Here is a 23,652-nt window from a genome sequence, read left to right as displayed (position 1 = left end):
CAAAAATTACTACATGACCCCAGTGCCCTATGTCACTCTAGATTTTAGAGTCTAGAATCAGGGCTGGCATTAGGGGGAGGTAAGCAGGGCAATTGCCTGAGGCCCCACATCACAGGGGCCCCTGAAAAGCTAAGTTATTCAGGCTTTGGATTCAGCCCTGGGCAGCGGGGAGTCTAATGCCGGCCCTGGTGACCCCATTAAAACAAACTTGTGACTCACAGTTCGAGAACCACGGCTCTAGATTTTTATATTGGGAGAGCCTGGGGGTGGGGAGTGGAAGTGGAATAGCGAAAGGTGTTACAGTTCAGAACCAAAGAGCTTTGGCAAAGCTGCAAGGGAGCTTTCCTTTTGTCTTCTCTGCATGTGCTTTGAAGGAAAGGATTCAGTCCAACGTCACCGCCTGGTAACCAGGGATTGGGTGATTGTCAGTGGGATTCCAGCCCGGGTGGTAATTAGTTTCCTCTTGGCTTCTCAATGGTGTAGGTGAAAGACTGTCACCTGTGTCTTGGTTGGGTTGGCACAAACCTGGTTCTTATTCTAATAGGTTTAAAGCAGTGGTCACCATCCGGTCGATCGCGATCTCTGGCGTGGCTGCTGCTAAGGCTTGCTCCCTGCCTGCCTGCCCCGGCCCCACGCCACTCCCAGAAGCTGCCAGCACGCCCCAGGGGTCTCCCTCTGTGCGCTGCCCCTCTCTGCAAGCGCTGCCCCTGCAGCTCCCATTGGCTGGGAATGGGGGATCTGTGTCCAATAGGAGCTGCAGGGACAGTGCTTGCAGAGAGGGGCCGTGCGTGGGCCATGTGCTGCCTGCCCCCCTGCAAGGGTGCGTTGCCCCCTTCTGGGAGCAGTTTGGGGCCGGGGTAGCCAGGAAACCTACCTTAGTGGCAGCCACGCTGCACCGCCGACTGGGAGCCGCTGCACGTAATTGCTGCCCAGCAGGAGGCCGCACCCCAGCCCTGAGCCCCCTCATGGAGCCAGCACCCTGAACCCCCTCCTGTGCCCCAGCCCTGACCCCCTCTCAGAGCCAGCACCTTGTATCCCCTCCTACACCCCTGGCCCAACCCAGAGCCCCCTCCTGCACCCAGACTCCCTCCCAGAGCCCACACCCTCTCCTTCACCCTAACTCTGCCCCAGCCTGGAGCCCCCTCCTGCACCCAAACTCCCTCCCAGAGCTTGCACCCTTCACCTCCTACTGCACCTCAAACCCTTGCCCCAGGCTCAGCCCAGAGCCTGCACCCCTTTCTGAAACCCAACCCCCTATCCCAGCCTGGGATGACAGGGAAGTGTGTGGAGTGAGTGGGGTGGGGCTTTGGGGAAGGGGAGGGGCCTCAGGGAAGGGGCGGGATAGATCCTGGGTTGCCCTTTAAATTCAAAAAGTGATCTTGGGCGTAAAAAGGTTGGAGACCAGTGGTATAAAGTTTGCTCGATGCACATGTCACTCTGTTCTCAACAGTGGCAAAGCCCTCCTCCTGTGATGTGACGCATAGATCACTGGTTCGTATGTAAAATGCCTATATTGCTCTGTATGGGCTGGTCATTGGTATCTATGTTGAAGAGGATTGGTGCTGACACACTGCCCCATGGGAGGCCATTTTGTCATCTCCTGTGGCTCTGTTTCGTTTCTGGCACAGTTCTGTGTGCAGCGCTGAGGGGCCTGGGCAGAGCAATGGAAGCGGCAGGACTGGAGGAGCAGGAAGTGCCATGGCTCAGCGCTGAGGTGCACGGGCAGGGCTGAGGGGGGCAGGGCTGGAGGAGCAGGAGGGGCAATAGCTCAGCGCTGAGGGACATGGACAGGGCTGCGGGGACGGGTCTGGAGGAGGAGGCGTTGCAATGGCTGAGTGCTGAGGGGCAGGGCTGGAGAAGGAGGAGCAATAGCTCAGTGCTGAGGGGCATGGGCAGGCCTGGGGGGGCAGGAGGTGCAACGGCTCAGCATTGAGGGGCACAGGCAGGGCTGGGGGGGGGGTCAATGCTGGAGGAGCAGGAGGTGTGATGGCTCAGCACTGAGGGGCACGGGGTGGCTGTGGAGGGAGCATCAGGTCTTGAAAGAGGCTTTCTTTTAAATTTATAAAACCCTCTCATCCAGCAGACTCCAAGCGTGCGCGCCCACACTGTGCAAAGTATTACTGACTATGACAAACTATAAATGGGCTGTAACTTAGCTGTCCCTCCCCACACCATTACACACACACACAAGCAAAAGCCTGAGCGAATACACAGCCTTGAAGCTTAGCAGACTGGCTGTGAGCCAGCATGGGAAGTGAATACTAGAAGCCAGGGCCTGAGCGAGCACAAGGCCTCCAATGCCTGGATCTGTAAATCCAGGGACTCATCCCAGTAGATCACAACTGTTCTGACTGCTCACAGGATCTCGGGAGTTGCAGCCCAAGATTGAGGAGCACCCAGGTCGAGCGTTGCAGGGGGTTACAGTACGCTGCGTGGGAAGGCCTGCTTGGTAGCAGTGTCCCTGCCGCCTGGCTCCTCTCCAGGAACACTAGGTTCGATGGCAGAGCTTTAAAAACAAACAAGGAAGCTTGAGTGGCTGGTTCCGTTTGTGTGGGAGCCAGCGAGTGCCTCACTGTTCCAAAAAGAGATGCTGGGACAGTGAGCCAGGGGGGAGATGGGCTTGGGGATTGGTTGGCATTACGGCTGATATCGACATGCTGATTCCTGACCCTCGGCTGACTTCTGGCAGGCAGTAGCCGTAGTCTGATGGGGGGGTGGATTTCCATTTAAACCGTTAGGGTTTTGTAATCTTCCTCTTGTACATGCTGAGTCAGAGTTCCTCTTTCACAGTGGAATTGGGACAAAAATAAAGGGTGTGTATGTGGGGGGAAATAAAGGGTGCACGTCCCTGCCCACTGCTGGTAATGGCAGTGCAGGTTTCTGCCGAAGCCGGACTTCCCAGCAATACCAATAACAAATGCCCTCTGCCAGCACCTTTCACATTGCTAATGAGTCAGACTGGCTGAAGCTGGGGAGACGAATGCCTAATGTACGCTCAATTCCTTGGGAAAATTAATGAGCCTTTTTGAAAGATCGTCCCCAGCTCAGGAGCACTGAAGAGACGGGAGGGCTGAGGGGGTTGGGCCCTACTTCCTTGCTGTTGCTCCTCAAACAAGGCTTCAAGTAGCCAGTATAGTAATAGGGGCTTATTAGCTTAGGTGACTAGCAGGTAATGTAGGTGCCCTGCCCTCTGACGTGTGAACCTGTTGCAGAAGGCTGTAAGTGTTTAACTCAGTTCTGAAGATGGTGGCATAATTTGTTAGTGCTGCCTAGTGATTAGTGCAGAGGCTGAGAGCCAGGACTCCTGGGTTGTACTCCCAGCTGTGCTGTTAACATTAACAACATAGTCTCTGATCTTAACCAAGTCATTTAGGCCAAGATTTTCAAACCCGACTAGTGATTTTGGGCACCCAACTTGAGACTTCTCTAAAAGGGCCTGATTTTCATAGGATGGGTATTCAGCACTATCTGAGAAATCAGGTCCCTTTAAATTGGGCAAGTTAGGTGCCAGTTTTGTCTTTAATCTCTCTATCCCTCAGCTTCCCCATCTGTAAAATAATGCCCTACCTGACAGCTCAACCCATGAATGTATGCAGTCACATTGAGAGCATCAGATGGTGCATGCTGTCGAAGTGCATGGTGTTCTGTTTAGGATAGAATTTGTGAAAAGGTTTTAATTCAGATTGATTTTTCTTTAATTATTTGAAGTGACTTCGGTTACTGATGATGGATGCTAGATAATGGGTCTTACCAGTAAAGTTGTCTATTTTAGATGACTTCTCCCCCCTGCCCCTCCAGTTTTAGGCGAAGTTCACATATTTTTAAGCAAGATGAATTCAGATTTAAATTCGAATGAATTTGCATTCAAATAGCAATCTGATCATTAATGCAGAATAAAGCCAGTTGACCTCCAAAGGCAGACATGTGTGACAGAAGGAAAAAGGTATGAATTCAGAGAGTGTGAACCAGTGGATTCTAACCAGCCTCAGGGATTCTAACCAGCCTCAGGGATCACGAAGGTGAGCTGGCCCTCCAACAAAGCCCCAAATCTCACAGCCCCAAAAGGTACTCAGCCATGGCCAGGGATGATCTGACTACCACAGACATGCTGGGGGGAGAAAAGGAGGCCAGAGGGACTGCAGCAGTACTTAGCAAAGGGGTGTCTCTATATTCAGGTTATCACAGTCTACGCCCAGTCTTTAGTTCCACTTCCCCATATGTTCTCTTACATCTCAGGTAAGTCCGGAGTTTCCCAGGGAGGCATTTCCCAGCCTGTGCCCAACTCTCCCCAAACTCTACCTTGTTCCCAATGTGTCTGCCTCTTCTTCTGCCCCTCTCTGGAGCTGTTTTTTCCCTTGGTACTCCTTCAGCCTCCAATTGTCTTGGGTGCTACCCTCTCTCTTCTCTTCTCTGCCATCAGCTGGGTCTGGGTTATATAAATTCCATGTCCCACCTATTCCCAGCAGCCTCTGAGAGGAGTGATTGATTGGAGTCAGCTGCTTGGGTGGGTTTTTTTTCTCTCCCAGTGTGATAGTTCACTATGTCACATATGGATACATTTCCAGGGAGTTCAGTGCCACAGGAAAGCATAAGAGGTTATAGGTCCTTTGGGTGGTTTTTGCTTTTCTAATTTGATAGTCTTACAAGAGAATATCTGGAGGGTGGGATGGTTTGTATGTGTGTGGGGAAAGAGAGGGTAGTGCAGTCTGTGGGTAGAATTCATCCCTGCTGTAATTCCATTGACTTGGGCCAAGTTACACTAGAGATGAGTGTAGGCCTGGGTCCCCCTGGTGATTAGATTTCTTCCAAAGGAAGGTCACATTGCTGCTGCTGTTGCTGTTATCATCATCATCTGAAACTCATTTTCAGAGGGGAATGGGTTGGACAACAGCATCATACATTCACCTGCCTGCCTAAGTGTAGTGTCCATGCAATGGGAAGCCTTTTAAAACACTCTAGAATGGGAGGCAGCCTGGGCTTGTAAGGCCCTGGACAGGAGTCAGGAGATTTGGGTTCTGTTCCCAGCTCTGTCACTCACCTGCTGTGTGACCTTGGGCCAGACACCTCGCCCCTCGTGTTTCCCTCATACGCTTTGGCTGTCTTGCCAAATTCTCAGATTCTCTGACTCTGTTTGTACAGCCCCAGTTTCTGCTGGGGCACATAGGTGCTACTGGAATACAAATAATAAAAGTCAGCCGTAACTGGCTGGGTTTTGTGGGAATGGGACACCCTCGATACTCATGCAATGAGGTTATCGTTTCACTCCCTTCTAACTTCAGCTGTCCCCACTTTGTACCGGTGCCTCTTGCTGTGTCATGCTGCATAGCCACCGCTGTCTTTCTCCTGCGTGGCTCTGGTGCAGCAGTGGCAAAGCTAGGTGACAATAAAGAAGCACTAACCTAATGCTGATGGTGTCTGTATCTCTGTCCTTGCAGGTGGTGGTGCTGCTGGAGACGAGACCCTGAGCTGGGGTCAGCGGGAAGATGACCGAGTATAAGCTGGTGGTGGTTGGAGCAGGTGGCGTTGGGAAGAGCGCTTTGACAATACAGCTCATTCAGAACCATTTTGTTGATGAATATGACCCCACGATAGAGGTGAGCACCCTGCAGACTCTGAGATGGGAGTGAGTCTGAGAGTTTCTTATATGATCTTCAACTTTTTAACTTTGCGGTGGATTCCAGGGGCTGTTTGTTTAACCAGAGAATTCAGAGTTAAAACATGGAGAGATCAAATCTGAGAAGCCAACCCAAAGACCTGAGTTACAACTCCAGGGTTGGCTGTAGCCCTGTGGTTCTGAACCTTTTCTTTACTAGGCCTTCCCAACCAGCTGGGACACCTCTCCTAGTAGAAAGACGGGAAAGTCAGGGTATCTGCAACCTGTGCCCCCCTGCAACTCCCCTTTTAAGAACTCAAGATTCAGCCATAGGAGGTGAGGTTCAGCTTTCCTAACATTTGATTGCTTGTGCTTCCAGTACACGCATTCTCTTCTTGAAAGCACAGTTGAGCTCGAATGGATAACGGCAGAGAAGAAACACGGGCCAGATCTGGTGGAAAAACTACCAGTTGGAAGTGCATGTGAAAAAAATCCTCAATGAGAAGAAAGTGAAAATACAGGATCTTGTATCCCTCCCAGGTTTCTGCAGCTGGTGGCGGGATCAGCTTCCTTAGTGTGGCTGGGGCTCCCTTAAAATCAAGAGCTCCCTTTTCTAGGGCTGGGCAGCTAATTCTCTGACCTTCCATCCTTGGGGAGCTGAGTTCAAATCTCGCTTCAGTCCCAAATGAAAATGCCTTGAGTCTGGTCTCAGCCTGAGCCCCCGGGAGATGTTCCTCCACTTTACAAAGCTACCACATGTTGCCACAGCACCCCTAAGTGTGTCAGGGGATTGCAGTGACCTAACTTGCGGTGGGTGGCTGTGTCTGCTGAGGAAAGGCCCCGGGCTGGAATAGCGGTAGGTGCTGCAGGTCAGGATGTTGCATGGGCATAGCTGTGGATGGGCTGAATGGCAGAGGGGGTTGGGAGCTAGGATTGAGGTGTGTTTGTTGGAACTTCTGGGGGGTCTTAAGGGGTTGGGTTTGTATGAGCTGCTTCAGATCAGGACTGAGATGCAATTGAAGACCTGGGGGCAGAAGGAAGTTTGCGTAAGGTCTTTAATGTCTATTTGTGTCTGTCTTTACTCCGTATAGTGACTTTCTCTCTTTCCTTTGGGAGGCTGATGTGACTGAGTGGACAGAGCACTGAACTGGAACTCGATCTGGTTTCTATTCCCAGTTCTGCCATTGGCCTCCTGGGTGACCAAAAAAGGCACAGAGAGGCAAAGAGACTTAGTTTCCCCTTCTGTAAAATGGGAACAATGATACTGACTTCCTCTGTAAAGCACTGTGAGATCTGCTGATGCAAAGTGCTGTATGAGTGGTGGTGGTGTTTTATTGTCGAAAGAAAGGATTAACCCTTCTGAAGTGCCCAGAGTGTGGTGAGGGATGTGGCATAATCTCCTGAACAAAACAGAACTTTGCTTCCCTTCAAATAGTAGGGAGCTACTCTGCTGTCTTTAAAATTCAGCCCCCTGCCCTTGCTGCTACCACCAGTCCAGCCCACCAGAGGCAGCAGTGGCGAGAGCACTGGTGTGGACACAGGGCTGGTGGACAGCAGCACTTCAACCACTCTGTCACCTAACCGTGCTTGGAGTAAGTCTGTGCAACGTTGTGCTTGAAACCCTGGTGGACGCTGGGCCTGTCCACTCTGTGGCTGAAAGGGTGCTAGCAATTAGCCCTGGAAATTCATAGCCCAGAAATGTGTCGCGTTTCTCAGACACAAACTCCCTGTCCTCACTGCTTGAGGATGTTTTGTACTGGCACCCTGTTAGCAACAGATGGATCTAAACACAGCTTTTTGCTAGTATCACCGTTATAGTGATACCTTGAGGGCCCCACTTAGGATCAGAGCCCTGCTGTGTCGGGCGCTGTATATACACAGCCATTGTCTTAAAGAGCTTGCAACCTATATAGACAAGTTGGAAAAGTTATCTCTGTTTTACAGTTAGGGAGATGAGGCAGAGAGAGATTAAGTGACTTGTCCAAGGTCACTCAGGCAGTCTGTGGCAGGTCTCCTGAGTCCCAGGCCTCCACCTTAACCACAAAGCCCTCCTCCCTCCCTGGGACTTCAGCCACCTTGTGGGCAGGATCTAGAACAACTATGTGTGGCGGAGTGAAATTACAGCCCATCTCACGAGGTCCTGGAGCCTGGGCTACCGTCTGAGCCTAACCATGTGCACCACAGTTAAAGAGCCCCTTAGCCTGAGCCCGAATCAGCGGGGATGGGCCAGCCGGGGTTTTTAATGGCCGTGTAGACATCCCTTAGGCTTTTCTGCTCCAGCCCCTCTTCTGGGCTGTTGCTGCAGAAGCTCCCACACTTTCTTAGAAATCTACTCTCAGTCGTTTTGCAGGAAAGCACCATGACAGCCCCACGTGACAGGAGATGCCTGTGCTGGGAAGTAGAGGTTTCCACTGCTCTGTGAGGAGCAGAGCCCTGCTCTTCCATTGGACCGGGAGAGGTGGAAACGGCCCCTCCCCTCCCCTGATAATGGACAGGAGAGAGTGCCCTGAACTTTCGAGTGGCTGGTTTTCAGCCTTGTTGTCCTCTCCAGCCTCACAGCCTTGTCTCTGGTGTGCCTGCCCTACCATTTCCACGTGCTGTAGAGATTCACTCCACGTAAACACGGTGCTGGGAATGTAAACCCTGAGCATTGTTTAACTGAATGTCCCCTGCAACCGGCACACTGCTACCGTCCCCTCTCTAACGTATGTCTGCACCTCCTGTGCCTCTAAAACACTTTTCCCCTCGTCTGCTTTGTGCAAGCCAGGCAGTCCCCTCCCATAGGTATCTACGGTTCCCCTGCCACTTCATACCCTCACAGGAACCTCAAACCACTGAGGCTTTCACTGCTCTGATAAATAAAGTTTTCCTCCTTTCACTTAAATATATTTGCCTGCTGCTCCCCCCCCCCCCACCCCAGAGTTACACTAGCATGCTGTGCTGTGGATGGCAGGAAGGAATCTCTTTTCAGTAGCAGCCCCATCTTCCTAAAAATACACCATAATACCTTCAGCTAGGGGCTTTATGGGAGCTTTATCAACCTGTCTCTGAAGAACTGTGTAGAAGCAACAACTGGAGGCAGGATACTGGACAGGATGGTCCTGCAGTCTAAGGGGCATAGTTCAGGGGTTAGGTACCTGGCTCCCATTATTGGAACTAACTCACTTAATGTCCCCCCCATGAGTAGGGAGAATTCTTCTCACTGCACTTTACATTCATCCTGTATCTAGGCCTTGCGTTGGATTACTATGATAACAGCAGCTCCCTCACTGAGGAGTCCTCTCTGCTCCATTCCCGTGCATCAAAATGAGCCTTCCAGCTTCCTCTCTGCCATAAATCTCCTGTTATAAATGAAACTTGCTCAGGCAGATACAGCAAATCCCTCACCTGCAGATTTGGTGCTGAGCTGAGGCTGGGGGAGAAGTGCTGTGAAATTGTGCTAGAGGGCACGGCCCCTTCAGCTATGGGAGAACATGAGCCCAGGCGCCCTCCTTCTTCAGGGAAACCATACCTGGCATGTCTGGGGCTGATGCCCTTTTCTGGCGGTTGCATTCTTTCTGCACTTAAGAGGACTTGTACTGGGCGAGAGATGTTTGGAAAGCATGCAAGTCAGAGTCTCCCAGTGCGTTGGAATAGGTCCTACATGTCTCCGCCCGACCCTTCGCACTCTCCCAGCGGGTCTCCTGCTTAGCCTTTCTGGCTGCGGCTTCAGGAAAGCTCAGTGCTCTGAGCTGCCTGGGTCACTATCGATGTGCATCTGGGATGCAACAAGCCGCTAAGCCGCTGTTTCTGTAGCAATGGGGTGTAGCAGTCTGCTCTGTCTTGTTGAGCTCCGCGCATATGAAGTGGGAGGAGGGTTTCAGTCACCGTTCCTCTGATGAGCTCAGCTCAACCTTAGATAAGCCTCTTTCTGTAGTGTATGGAGTGTATGTAGTGAGTGTTGTCAGGTTTAAAGGGCTTTTAGAACTGGAAAGTTTCGACATGGTGGAAACTGCAGGTGGCCGGGACTCTGGCTCCAGTGGTCTGATATGTGCCCCTGTTATGACAGTGTCTTCATAACTTGGCAGCCGGCAAAAGGAGGGGCACAAGTGATGGTGCCTGGTTTAGGGAGGGGATGAAGCAGAAAGTAACATGAGCAATGAAAGAAAACACTGTGGCATTTTTGGTTCAAGCTGGGCAGAAAACCAGGAAATTCTTCCCTTGAAATGATTTCCTGGTAATATCTCCTGGGAACCTTAGATCCCATCTTACCCTGTCAGACCTGAAAAAATGCAAAACATTCTCAACAAAACCTCAAGGAACTCACCTGTTTCCTGGTTCTGTTATGAACTTGAAACTGAACCCCAGCTTTGTTAACAGAGTTAGGAAACTTTCCACGTGACCCTGGGTTCACTTTACCCTCAGGCCAAACTCAGAAGTTTAGCTGGAGTTTCACTTTGAGTTTTTGACTCCCTGCAGCCATCCTTCCCTGGGTAGTGAATGGAACATGGATACTTGCAGCCAGAGGTTTGTCCTCCAGACACATGCCAGGGACCACTGTCTTGTCAGTTAATGAAGGATCTGGATGATAGTAACCTGATATACACAGACTGATCTCCGCATGCTTCCTCCCTTGCTGCCAGCACCAAGAGGAGGCTTGGAATGTTTGTGAAGATGTTGTTTAATTGTAGAAGAGCTGGTGATGGTTGAATGCTGACACACTGGCCCCAAGCTCCATCACCTTCATGGGACACCTTAGTATGCAGGAGGAGATTAACGTGGCTGGGGACAGCATGTCCCACATCCAACCAGTAATATTGCCATAGTCTGAGGGTAAAAGGGTTTCTTCTCATCCATCATTGGGTCCCCCCAAATCTAGGCATGTAAGACTGTTTTGTCTATGTGGTGAACACCCTAGTGAATCTGGATTCTTTCCACTCAGGGACAGATCCAAGCATTTCTGACTGCAGATTCCCCATCTCTTTCCTGTATAAGACCAGCTTTGATAGGAGTTGGTTAAGCTACTTCCATGAACAAGCGAGCTGTGTTTACAGGTGGAGTTCCCCCTGTTTACACCCCCGGGGCCAGTGGAGGTGTGGGCTGTGATCTCAGAGACCAGACCCGTGCTTCTCTTGGCTAGTGAAAGGCATCAGGCAGGTTTCAGATATGTTAATGGGGAATGTGAATGCCTCCCTGGATGGCAGGATGCCATTCGCCTTTACAGTGGCTTGTGTCTTGCCAAGCAGTCACTCAACATTGGTGCTCTCTTCTATTACTGCTCTGTCTCTAGCCTTCCCTTTATGGGGAGGGGTATCGAGACGGTCACAGCTCTGAATTCTTTTGACTTCTTGGATCCCTGTGGGTCTGGTTTCAGGCCTCACTGTATGGTATGGAGTGTTTATAAGGCGTGCTTGTGGTTGATTTCCTAGCCATGAACAAAGGGAATGGGTCCATGTCAACTTCATTAGCTCAGTCTACAGCCTTCGATACTGTTGCTGACCTCTGCTTCTGCTACTCTTTGGTCGAAGAACAGTTTTTCTTGTGGCAGGGGTGAAGGGGCTATAGCCCATCTGTTTACATTATGGTGGCTGAACCTTAGCAACTGAAAGAGCCAAACATTTAATTTTGGTTTTAAAATGAAGGCTTAGAATTTGCAAAATATCACAAAGTGCAGCCAGAGCTGCAGAACGATCCTTAAATCGCAAGATCTGGAACAATGATTTTTTTCACACCTGTGATTTCCCTCCCACCCTTTTTCTTGCTATGAAGGGATTTGGTTGTGAGTCTTACGCTTTTGAGGTTGGACTGGTGGGAAGAAAGAGACTAAGCTGTTTCTGTGATTTGCATGAAACATGACAGTCCCCTTTCCATGCAGATTGTCCCAGCAACGTCCCCTGTGGTTAGACTAGGCAGGGAGGAAGTGTGATGATGTCACTAAGGGGCAGAGCTTTATGAGGCCCTGCTTTTAAAACTCTTAAGATTCCCACTGAGAATCTCCAAAAGTGACTTTTTTTTTTAAACAGTTTTAACTTTTTCACACCCAAACCTACTTTCTAAACTGAAACACTCCAGAATGAGCCCCGTTTACATTACGCATCAGATTTCAAGGTTCAGCCATTTTTGCCTTCTCCATGTGAAAAATGGGTAGCAGCAATCCGTTCTACAATGGGGACAAGGATTTGGGGCTTTTGCATAACTGAACGGCTTTTTCTCCAGCTGTCCAAACTGGAACTTTGAACATAGACCAGTTGTGGGAAATGCCTGCCGCACAAGAGAATTTTTTGAGACGTCTGAATGAAAACAAGGGGTTATAATTAAATCCAGTTGGCAACCTTAACTATAGAGTTTGCTACCAACCTAGTACTACAACAAACGTTCAGACAAAAGGGAGAAAGATTAGTGAACTTGGATGCCCACCTTGAGGTGCTTTATATGTGCCAGATTTGCTGAGAGTTGAGCATATTAGGGAATCTAAAGCCATTAGTGAAGTCTGGAAATCTTGGCAGCTCTGAACTGGCTAATGGCTGGCAGAATTAGGCTGGATTTTGAAAAGGGAATATGAGGAAAATCTTTGCAAGGGAGGTGTCCTAGGCCTGGGAATTCCCAGGGGAATTGCTGGGAGGCCTGGCAGCTGGGCCAGTCAAGGTTAGGATGGATGAGATGTGGTAGAACATCTCCCATAGGGAGTAGCACTGTGTTTGCAAAGGCTGGACTGGATAATTTAGCAGGTCTTCTCTGTCTCTGATTTCCAGGACTGATTAGCTACAGGCTGCACTAGAAGTGGTTGGAGGTGTCAGTGACTCACATGAACTCCAGCCCCCACTCGCCCACACGCTGTTTGCATGTCCCTAGGTGTGGCCGCAGGAGGTGACTGAACCACCACTGTGCCTTGCAGCTCCCTAAGAAAAGCTGCATCAGGAAGGGAGGCATGAGGAGGGTTTAGCCTGTACTAAATAAAGTTAGAAAAATAGTTGTCTGGGCTGGGTGGCCCTAGTGTGAAAGGCGCACCTTGTCTGCCGGGAGACAGCGTCGTAAAGAGGAGGAACAGAGGTTGTGTTAGCTGCTGCTCTGGCACAGAGGGGAAATCTGTTCTGCCGCTCCCCCCCCACCTCATTCCATGTTTAAAAGGGGTTGAGTCAATTTAAGGCTGGCTAGAGCCAGGCGTAATGTGGGCAGAGATTGTGTAAGTCCCCTCTGCACAGCATAGCCAGTGTGCCATAGTCCTGGATGGCAGCACCCTCTTCTAGTCCAGTCCTGGGCCCCCACCTGCCATGCTGCCCATGCACCACAATCCTGACCTGCAGCACCCCCTGCTACGCTGGTCCTAGGTCCCTACGCACGCCTGCCAGTGTATTTCTCCCTGCCATTCCAGTCCCTGTGGAATTGAGGCTCCTAATCCTGGCAAATGGGGTGGTGGTATTTGTGGGGTGTGTGCAAACATCCACTGGGGGTGACTAGGGTGAGACGAAATTCCCTTCTGTTTGTTAGCTGCAGCACGTCAGGATTGGAACCCCAAGGCTCAAGCAGCGGAAGACCCCTATGGTAACTTCCTGCTCATTCTCTCCTAGTGACTGTCCCTTTCTGTTGGCCCTGCAGGATTCCTACAGAAAGCAGGTAGTTATTGACGGAGAGACCTGTCTGTTAGACATCTTGGACACGGCGGGTCAAGAGGAGTACAGCGCCATGCGAGACCAGTACATGCGGACGGGGGAGGGCTTCCTGTGCGTCTTTGCCATTAACAATACAAAATCCTTTGAAGATATTCACCAGTACAGGTCAGTATCCCCTCCGAACTCTTCCCCTATGGTCAGGGCTGCTGTGCTGCCTCCCATTTTAAAGGGCAGGCCTGGCTGGCATACTGTGCCGTTTGCCAAGACCAGGCTTGTCCGCTGTGGGAGCGCTGGCTGCCAGCAAAGACAATTACCTCAAGCAGCCATTCCCCAGAGAAGGAAAGGAGCAGGCGGCTAATGTCAGTGGCTCTGATAAAATCCATCCGAGGGGGATTGCTGGTGGCCTTGGGGGACATGGTAATGTAACGTTTAAGTGTTTACAATGACTAAAGAGAGAGCTGATCCCTTCCATCTCTAATTAATGGCGTTGCACTGTGAGTGAAGCTGATCTCAGCAGCTCCTGCTGTGCAGGAAGGCTGAGAGAGGAGGGGAGAACCAGGCTCAAGGGTAAGGAGAGGCAGGGTGCCTGATAGGCAGGGCTGCTTCAGCCTTAGCTACTTATTAGAATTGCAGAGCACACAGCTAGGGAGAGGCCCTGAAGAGTATATAATGTGAACAAACAAGACAGATAAAGGCGGGGAAGGAGGGCGAGGTGACTTGCCTGCGATCACCCAGAAGATCAGTGGCAGAGCTGGGAGTAGAACCCAGGTCTCCTGGCTCCCAGACTAATGCCCTATCCACTGCACCAGGCTGCCTCTTAGACACCACACGTAATTTGGCAGTGGGAGGGACTAATGCACCCAAGGCAATAGCTGCTCTCTGGTTGCCACCCAAGGAGCAAGTGGCTGGCCCAGGTTGGACGGAGTGTGGTTTTGTGGTGTGACCCTGGCCCAGGTGTCTCACTGTAACCTAGCTGCCTTACACCTTCTCCCGAGGACTTGGCTTTGGGGGCAGGAGGGCTTTATGGATGTAGTCTGTTTGCAGTAGGAAATGCGGGAGGGGCTCTTTGTAAGCACATGTTTCACAGGCCTGGGAGCAGCTATTCCTTAGGCAGGCAGGCAAAGGAATGGGAAGGCCTGCCAGCACTGTCTGTCGCTGCTAAATAAGTGTTCTTCAGGGAGGGGTTCTGTGCTGTCTGGAGCACGAGACAAAGAGCGTGTTCAGCAAACATTCGGGGCAGTGAAAAGGTTCGTGGCTTCTTGGGCTCCCAAGGATCAGGCCCTCCGAGCAGGAAGTGCTGACTGACCATGCTCCAGCCCTGGGTGCCTAGAACAGTAGTATCTTTGACTTCTGGGAGGAGGTTTGCTCTGTAGGGTGGTTCCCAGCAGTCATTCATGCTGGCTGAGCAGGAGCTGGAGTCTGAAAGCCAATGTGATAGAGTGGAACTGTTCAGACAGTGGCTGACACACATGCACGAAGGGCTGCCGTTTGGTGCTCATGAAGTTGGGGGAGAGGGCTAATGGTTACGTATTGGTTTATCTAAGTAAAGGGTAGGTTGACATAGTGCAGGGCCCTTAACAGCTCTGCCAACGCACCTCAGGCCTGACCTGCGGCCCCCCTGCTGTCCCAGTCCTGAACCCCAGCCCACAGCTCTGCCGGTGCAGTCCAGATCTTATTTGTAACACCCTTTACTATTCCACTCCAGCCAATGCACCTCAGTCCTGATTTGCTACCAAGGCCAGCCCTAGATTTTTGCCAGGGTCCTATAAGAAGTGACACTTCGCAGGCCGCCTCTAGCCCCTACCCCCCACATTTGACCAGGTTCCCCATTTCTGAGTACCATCACTCCCTCCAGTGGCGGTTTCTGTGTATCTGGAAGCTGTCCCCTCCCAGCCTTTGGTGACCATCATTATCCTTTGTACACATCTCTTCTTCTTCATATTCCGTGGGTTCTAGCAATCCCCTTCCATCCGGGGGTCGAGGGAGCTGAGGTGGCTCTTGGTCTCTGCCACAGCTCCCAGGCGATGGGATCAGACAGGAGTGTGAAAGGGGAATCTGGAGGAATGGGGTGTGTATGTGTGCAGGAAGATCAGGATCCTGTGCACCTATATTGGCCGAAGGCAGCAACTGCCTGCAACACCCCTTGTTATTCCAGCCCAAGGTATGTCTCTTTGAGTAGACGAGGCTGGTTACAGAGGCCCTGATTTAGCACATTAAGCATGTGCTTGATTTCCATTGAAGCTGAGGAAAGTTAAGCACATACGTACATGCCTTGCTGAATTGGGTCGATAGTGCAGTCCATGGTTTTGCAATATGGACAAATGGGAACTGAGATGATGAGCCCGTTCACTTGTGAATGTCAGGATTTGAAACCAGAGCTCCAGGATTGAAAGGCCAAGAGGCCAGCATGCTAATTCGCTGCTTCTCACCTCCAGGGGATTTTGAACATGTTGAATGAGTATCCAAAATGGGGTTGGAATAATGAGAGGGATTAACGACACCTTGTTTGGTGGGGGGGGAGGGGAGAGGAGAGGAGAGTGAAATGCATGTGGCTTTTTATTTAGATCATACGTCTGTTCTCCCAGCGGGGCGAATAACCAAGGGGAACAGTTGTTGCCTTGGAAAAACACCGCGGAATCCATCAGCTCATGGTCCTGAGCATTCTCTTTCTCCTTGCTCGGTTCAAATTGGCAAGCAGATCCTAGCCAATGGCTGCTGCACATGGGCTCCATGTTCATTGCTTTGCATTTCCATATGAGCAAGTAAGACTTTGTTCCTGCCCCGGGATACGGGATGTTTCTTTGCCCCTGGACAGCTGCCTGGTGACTCTGGGATTACAGTACTGAGCCTGGCTGTAGTTTTGTTGCTGACAGAGGGAAGCTGTTCCCAGACAACCCTCAAGACCTTATGACAGGTCAAAGCTAGGCACAGCCCATGTTTATCCCGGAGCCAAAGGGGCCACTTTGGTTCTGTGTCCCCAGCCTTCCAATAACAAATATGCCCCACGTAATCCTTTTTAAAATGTATGAGCTTGTCTTGGCTCCACAAAACAGATGGACAAAGAGTGGGATTTTCATAAGGCACCTAAATGACATAGAAGCACAAATTCTGTTGACTTTCACTGGGGCTTGTATTAGCGAAGCAGAATTTTGTTCCTATCCGTTACAAGTGGCACGTGCTCTGCTCCCACGAGGATCTTTCTGAAACTAGCTGCTGCTGTTGTGACAATGAAATGGCTTTTCCCCTCCTCACTTCAGCATCTCTTATCTCTGCAGAGAGCAGATCAAGAGAGTGAAGGATTCAGACGATGTCCCCATGGTGCTGGTGGGAAACAAGTGTGACCTTCCGGCCCGGACAGTGGAAACCCGGCAGGCGCAGGACCTGGCCAGGAATTACGGAATCCCCTACATAGAGACATCAGCGAAAACCAGACAGGTAGGAGGAGAGATGGTTTTAAAATGTGAACCAATAGCAGTCCTCAAAGGCCCCCTTTTTATACACCTACAAACCCCTATCTCCATGTGACCCATCTAAACATTCCAGACTCAGCACTTAGTGTAGGTCCTACTCGATTTCTCTGTGGTGACAGTCACGTTGGGTTGGATAGGTTGTGGCAGGTGGGATTTCTGTAGTAAGTGTTTTGCCCCTGAATCCAGGTAGGGATATCTCTGGTAATGCCAGAGATGGGTGTGTGGATTCAGCATATCCTGAAAGACCAGGGCTCTGGGATTGGTGCCCGGAGAGCTGCCCCAGCACTAAAGGCTACACCAGCCTGTCTAGTTACCTCCTCTTCTCAATGCTTCATTCCATTGTTGTGGCTGTAAGAAATTGCCTAGTCAACTCAGCCAGAAGGAACCTCCTCCCCTGCTCCTCCCACAGCTGCCATCTGCCCCCTCCCTGTGTTGGGTGAGGAAACAATCCCTGAGCCGGCCTCCTGCTTCCCGCAGCAGTTCTGCGTGCCCTGTGACTGACAGCAGCAGGGCTGACGCACAGCCCTGTTGACAGAGCAACATGCATTTGCTGTCAGGCAAGCAATGCTCCAACTGCTAATTACACAGTGTGCTGAGCCTCCTCTGACAGCTCTGAAGTGCCAGTGAGCAGGGGAGTGAGCATGAATTAGAGCAGGCCAGCGCTGGCAGTGATTTACCGCAGTCGGGATGCTGGGATAAAGCTGCCAGGAAACCCATCTTGGGGAAGGGCTGCCACCTGGGTGAGCTCGGAGTGATGGTGCTGGAGAGATAAATCCACAGCCGGATCTCTCCCACGGCCCAAACCCTTCCCAAGGCTGCTACTTCTGTCTTGGCCAACCACGCTGGTTTGCTTTGTGAGGATCCGATGCTGTGTCACAGCATGAAGGCCCATGTTGCGCCAGTGCACCGGGATAGTGTATTTGTGCTGCACTCATCGCTGTATTACACGAGTGCCTTGCGGGATTAAATGTGCCCCCCAGGAATCTGATTAATGCTACCCTTGCCCTATCCACAGCAATTCCTGATGGAGCTGAGTGTCCCGGGTGCTAGGCCTGGGAGAACACATGAGGTTCAGGGTTAGTGGCTACCTCTTCTCTGCCTCCCCTCTCTAAAAAGAAGTGTCTTTTTTGTGTCTTGCCTGCTCTCCCCCTAACTTCTTGGAGCCAGTGCCTAGAGATGGCAGAAACGACCAGTGAACTATTGTGGCGGTCGCGTGCCGTGTAGATCAACGGGGAGAAATGCCAATGGTTGGCGGAGTCAGTTGCCACCTCAAGGCTGGATGTTCCAGGAGAGAATTCCTCTCCCTATCCCAGTGAGCTGGTCCAGTTCCCTGCACAGTGGGGGCTTGCCCTGTGTGTGAGCTCTGGAGGGGGTGGAATTGAATGCACAGGCCAGAAAGGCGTGGTCACAGGGTAGCCTGTGTGGAATGAGTCCGCATCTCCAGAGCACTTCCATGATTGGCACCAGTAGGAGCTCTTCTTGGTAGTCTCAGCAGAGAAGCCTGGGGCTGAATAGGCCGCCTTGCTGCTAGAGGGGGTCCCCACAGGTCAGGGCTGAGACATGCCGGCAGAGGGTTGTGGGGACGCTGCTTGCCCTTTGGACAGGGAGGACTTCATTCTTCAGGGCCCTTGATCTGGGACATTTGACCAGCACCCAACTCACCGGAGGGATTATAAAAAAGGGTTGAAAAGCCACCCACATGCTGCAGTTGGGTGCGTCCTAGGCTGGCATTGGCAGCAGATTGTTTCCAATGCACCTTTGTGTAGCATCCCTGTGTTTATCTCCTAACTCTTCATCCTTAAGTGTTTTCTCTGGTCACTGACCTCACTCTCACTCTCTCTCTCACCCTAGAGAAGCGATGTGTCCCCTTGCTGTAGGGAGGGCTACATCACAGGCTTGCACAGCTCCAAGTGGGTCGTAGGGAGGGCTATGTGGTACATAACTTCCATAGAGTTAATAAATACCTGCAGCCCCATATGATTTAAAATTGCACCTTGATCTTCACTCCCCATGGTCCCGTAGCTTCTGCTGATGGTCTCTTGGGGCCATGCTGCATTGCCCCATAACGCCTGTCAGGGCAGTCTGCCTGGTTGTGAGGAAAACACCCACAAGAAGTGGCTGCGGAAGGGCGAGAGGGCACCTATGACAAATGGCTCTTGATTGCAAGCCCTCATGGGCTAGCGCAGCACAAGAAGAGGATCCTCTCGGGTTTGTGGTGCAAACAAGCACGTGCTCAGCCCCACATTTGAAACATGAGAGAATGCGTGAACCAAACCCAGTCCAAGGCTGAGTCCTGGCTTCTGGTTCAATCCAGAGGGAGGGACAGGGGTATTTGCTTCTTGGGCCAACATGGTTTGCTCCCCAGTTTCCCAATGTGTGCACCTCGGGGGACGAGAGGTGTGTTAAGGGGCTGAATGTTCAACAGAAGTTCTTTGATGTCTGCTGTATTGAAATGAAGCTTTCTGCAGGGCTGTGGGCTAGTCCTTATGTTCACTGCATAGCTGTCTGATCCTGAGTTGTTTTGCTAACCACCTTGTCCTGCTGTCCATGCAGACATGCACACATTACGTATGGGTGCAGTTTCTGCAGGGAGTGCCCCTGGTTTGGAGGGTTAGAGATGGGAAAGAGGCAGTCAGCTCAGGGCTGTTAGTTCAAGTACAATTTCTAGTGGGATGTCCAGTCTCGTTTTAGGTGGCCCTAGAGATGGAGCTTCCGTGTCCTTTGGTAGCCTGGTAGTTATGTGCCACATTTTGCCAGTAGGAACCATTTCCTGGGATTCCTCTCTGATTTCTTTGCACAGTTTCATCCCTTTAACTCGAGTCAAAACCCACTTGAACTACACTATGCAGTTCTCTGCAGGGGACTTCTAGTGATCATCTAGATCCATCTGCCCTCACCTCCGCCCTTTTTCCGAGCGGCTTTGGCGCTCTTTGAGCAGAATGTTATGCCTCTCTTCCAGGGTGTTGAAGATGCCTTCTATACCTTAGTGCGGGAGATCCGGCAGCACAAACTACGCAAGCTGAATCCACCGGATGAAAGTGGCCCAGGCTGCATGAATTGTAAATGTGTGATATCATGACCAAGGTGAGCCCAGTTGGAGGGAGAGGGGTGTGCCAGAGATGGGTGCAGGCTGCAGCCAGGCGTGTACCGGAGGCAGGGATTCATTGACCGTGTACCAGGCTGCAAAAAGAGTAGGTTGAAATGATTTCATTGAACCCTTTGTTTCCCCAACAAAAAAACCCAGCTTATTGGCCAAAACAAACATTTCCTCAGAAAGCCCTTGCTTTGGTCAGCATTTTCTGGTGGTGTGTTTTTGTTTGTTTGTTTGTTTTTTAATGAAAACCGAACAATTTTCATTTAAAAAAGCTGGATTTTTTGGTAAAGGTGGTCAGTTTTAAATAAAAAAAAAAACTGACAAATTTTTACTAAAAACATATTTTTTCCTCTGTTTTTTATTTTTTCATTAAAAGGAAAAAAAAAACCCAGCTCTAGCTGCAAATGAAGTCAGGTTCTATTACACCCCACCACTACCCTCCTGTGGCAACGGCAGGGCAGTGAAGGAAGTGGGCAGCTCAGTGATTCCCTTATACTCGCTCTCCCTACAGGAGTCTGAATAAGCGGGGCTGGGGCTGCATTTCTGATTCAAAGTTGTTTGCAGTGCTGTTGTACCCGTGTTGAGGGAAACAAGGTGGGCGAGAGGCAATCTCTCTCTCTTATTGGACTAGCTTCTTTTGGAGAAAGAGACAAGGGCTGTGAAGCTCAAGAGCTTGTCTCTGTCACCAGCGGAGGTTGGTCCAATAAAAGGAATTCCCTCACCATCGCAGCTAGGGCAAGTATGTCTCTTTGAGCTGGAATTTACCTCCCCAGCGCCACTGTAGACATGCTACCAACAGAGTCAAGGGTGTCGTGAAAGGGCTGTTTGCCTTTATAAATCATATTAGTCAGAGCCAGAGCTGCATGTCTGGCTTTCCTTTTTAAAAAAACTTCTGATTAAGTAAAAGGGTCCTGGGGAATCTGGCCCCGGATGGCAGTGAGCAAAGGCTGCTATCAGCTCTCTGGCGGCCAGCATGGAATGAGCATGGTGGCTTTAGTTCATGTCACCCAAACCTCTCTGCTGACACTGCTGCAGGGTAAGCAAGGGCTGAATGGGTCAGGGAAATTGAAGTAGCCTCTTTCCCCGAAGGGCTGGGGTTGAAGTGTGCTAGTCAGGGAAGCTTGCACGGCTGCTGCCCCGATGAGCCTTTTCCCTGGATAATAGAGGACGCCAGGCGCCAGAGCTGTTCTTCCATCTCCTTTAACAGGTACTGAATTCCCAGGGGAAAAGCTGGGGTTATCCAGTTCCAGGAACTCTGCTAAAGGGGGCTAGTTGAATGGGCGGCAGCTGTCTTCCTCCATTGCATCTCGACACACAGCCTCTGGCAAGGCGGTGAGCTCCACAGAGCTCTTCCCCAAGCTCCCCCTCCTCCCCCCCACATTCTTTCTCTGTAAACAAAAACAGCGGAGCGCCCCGCCCCATGGCTCTCTGCTGAGGGGAGAGTGGATCCTGGATGGGATCTCTCAGTGGGACTGATCCTCGTGCTGGGCCGAGTGCAACTATTGTTACAGGAGGTTTCCAGATGTTCAGATAATCCAGATGTTCAGAAGCATTTCCTCCGGATGGGGATACGAGTACTGGGGCTCGTTTCCTGCTCTGGCGATGATCGTTTTCAGCTGAAAGCGCGCACACAGCTCCAAACATCTCCTTAAACTACTGTTCCCTTCTCCCTCACTAGGAGGGATTGTGCTGCCGAAGCAGGAGAGGGGCTGGCGTCTATCGCTGACATGGACAATCTTTCCAAAGGGGCCTTGAAAATGTTTTGATCTAACTATTCTGTGAGTTACCCACATCCCAGTGGCAATGAAGAGCCTTTACCATTTCCCTGCAGTGACAGAAAACTAACACTTAAATGCCGAGTGGACATCAGAAATCCACACAATGCTGCAGGGTATCAGTCCAGCTGTTTCTCTACGCGGAGGAAAGCGGAGCCTCTTTAGCCTTCTTTATTTGCAGTGCAAACCACAATACAGCTTTTAACTGGGAGAGCATCTGACACACTATCCCAAAATGCTCCAGGGAATTGCGTAATCCAGGGCAGCCTCCGTGACCAACAGCGGAGGAGTAAAATCAGAGCCGTATTAACAGTGAGCCTTGCAGTGCCCCGTGACGTAGATTGGGGCAGTACACCTATTTTTATGATGAGTAAACTGAGGTACAGAGAGGTAAAGCGACTTATTCATGGGGCCATGAGTCAATGGCCAAGGAAGGAATTAGAACCTGGGCGCTCAGCTCCCTTTTAGATGCGGTATCTGGTAAAGGGCAAGAGTAGAGGGGGAGTAAAACCAGAAGTGCGGGGAAAAGAGAGGCCAAGATGCATTGGTGGCTGGGGCCTGGGAGTCGAGATGCCTGGGTTTGATTCCTGACTCTGCTCTTGCCTCACTACGGGACCTGATTTGTCAGAGGTGCTGAGCACTCTGAATGCCCCCTGAAGCCCAAAGGAGCTGCATGTGCTCAGCATCTCTTTGGCACCCAGTTGTGAATGTTTTAGCCAGCAACATAAAATGTTTGCCTTCCCAGCGCTGCCTATGTCCCATCCGGGAGAGGGAGAGGCTGATATTTTCCCACCTTCATCCAATATGTGGAGATTTGTGGGTGGAACATGCCCTGTCAGGGTGCAACACCAGCATGCTCATCATCGACGTTAAAATGCCCCTTATCCATAAAGGCTGGGGCCTTGAAAGGCACCTAAGGGAGTTAGGTACTCAAATGCCAGCATAAAGCCCCATTCAGCAAAGCGCCTGCTTGCTCGCTTAAGCGCATCTTTAAAGTCAAGCATGCACTTTGCCAAGCAGGGGCCTGAACTCTCAAAAATTAACACGTTCTCTCAACCCCCCGCTCCCCAAGCCCTGTGTCCCCTCAGCAGGAGGCAGTGGGAGCGGGAGGGCTGGGTAGCGGCTAGCAGAGGGTAGGATAAGAACAGCTGCTGATTCTCGTTCCTCCTCCCCCTTTTCATTTCAGTTGACCAGACCGTGACTTGGAGGGGTTTCCCCTGTGCGGCGCAGGCAGACGGCGGTGACACAAAAGAAGCAGCAAATGGATTCAGGGGAGGAGTGTGGGGGAGGAGGGAGACACAGAGGGTATCTTGAGCCCCACACGGACTGTCTCAAACTTCATCAAGGCTTGTGACAAGCAACTTTTTCCCCCCCTCCCCGTCTCCTTTTGCCTCCTCCTCCTCTCCCAGCAACTGTACAAAGCCACAGATTGAATCGCAGTAAATTATTATTTGATGGTCTCAACAAATGGTCTCTGTGGCTCTGTCCTACTTCAGAGGTGGCTGCTGCTGCTGGTTTTTGTGGGTGGAAGGTGTGGAGGTGGGGTGAACTGTTCACTTGATGGGTTGAGGTCCTATTTGCAGACAGCCAGGTTTGAAGATTGGGCAGCCAGCCAATTTGAAGGTGGCTCAGCTGAGCATAGCCCATCTGTTATGGAACCAGTCGGTGGTTCTGGAGATATGGGGTACCTCGATTTTAGAAAAGGACGTGTGGTGTGGGGGCCAGTATGACTATCCCTTGGTCTCCAGAGAGAGAAAATCTCTTCAAAGCACCCCACCAGAAAGATCCTACCCAGGGTTACTGCCAGCCTATAGCGGGGAGAGAATAAGGATGGTCATTCTGTGCCCAAATGGGCATGGGTGATTTTCTGGAAAGATGGTTGGGATTTGAAGATTAAAATGTAGAGGTGTTCTGTTTATAGTAGGTCCTGCACTAACTGAAAGTCCCCAGTTTCCATGGGTTGGTTTGCTCTGATCATGTTTTGTGAGATGTATGCTGCTCCAGAGATGGGAAGTTGTCTTTGTAACCACCATTGCTGCTATAATGCTTCTCTCTCTTGCCCCTTCCTAGGGAATAGGAAAAGTCCTGTGAATGTCTTCGCAGGGAGCTGAGATTTGGTCTGGCAGGAGAT

The 23,652-nt window shown here is 51.0% G+C and overlaps 1 protein-coding gene across 7 annotated transcripts in view; it reads left to right on the top strand.

Moving 5' to 3' along the window:
• Positions 1-22,989, top strand: part of HRAS (HRas proto-oncogene, GTPase) — a 72,771-nt gene extending 49,782 nt beyond the window's left edge. For 6 of the 7 annotated variants that reach the window (XM_073347110.2, XM_073347113.2, XM_073347114.2 and 3 more), the window contains 5 exons: positions 5,436-5,594; positions 13,169-13,347; positions 16,458-16,617; positions 19,612-19,736; positions 22,708-22,989. In XM_073347110.2, coding sequence (XP_073203211.1) covers positions 5,484-5,594; positions 13,169-13,347; positions 16,458-16,617; positions 19,612-19,731 — 570 coding nt within the window. In that variant the 5' untranslated portion in view covers positions 5,436-5,483 and the 3' untranslated portion in view covers positions 19,732-19,736; positions 22,708-22,989. Of the gene's footprint in view, positions 1-5,435; positions 5,595-13,168; positions 13,348-16,457; positions 16,618-19,611; positions 19,737-20,835; positions 20,954-22,707 lie in introns of all 7 variants that reach the window. The other variant, XR_012159312.2, reaches the window with a different exon arrangement.
• The last annotated feature ends 663 nt before the right edge of the window (positions 22,990-23,652 follow it).

This window comes from Lepidochelys kempii, chromosome 6 (genome assembly GCF_965140285.1).
Source record: "Lepidochelys kempii isolate rLepKem1 chromosome 6, rLepKem1.hap1, whole genome shotgun sequence".
Lineage (NCBI taxonomy): Eukaryota > Metazoa > Chordata > Testudines > Cheloniidae > Lepidochelys > Lepidochelys kempii.
Note: the sequence above shows the minus strand (reverse complement) of the source record. Positions and strands in the feature narration are given on the sequence as shown.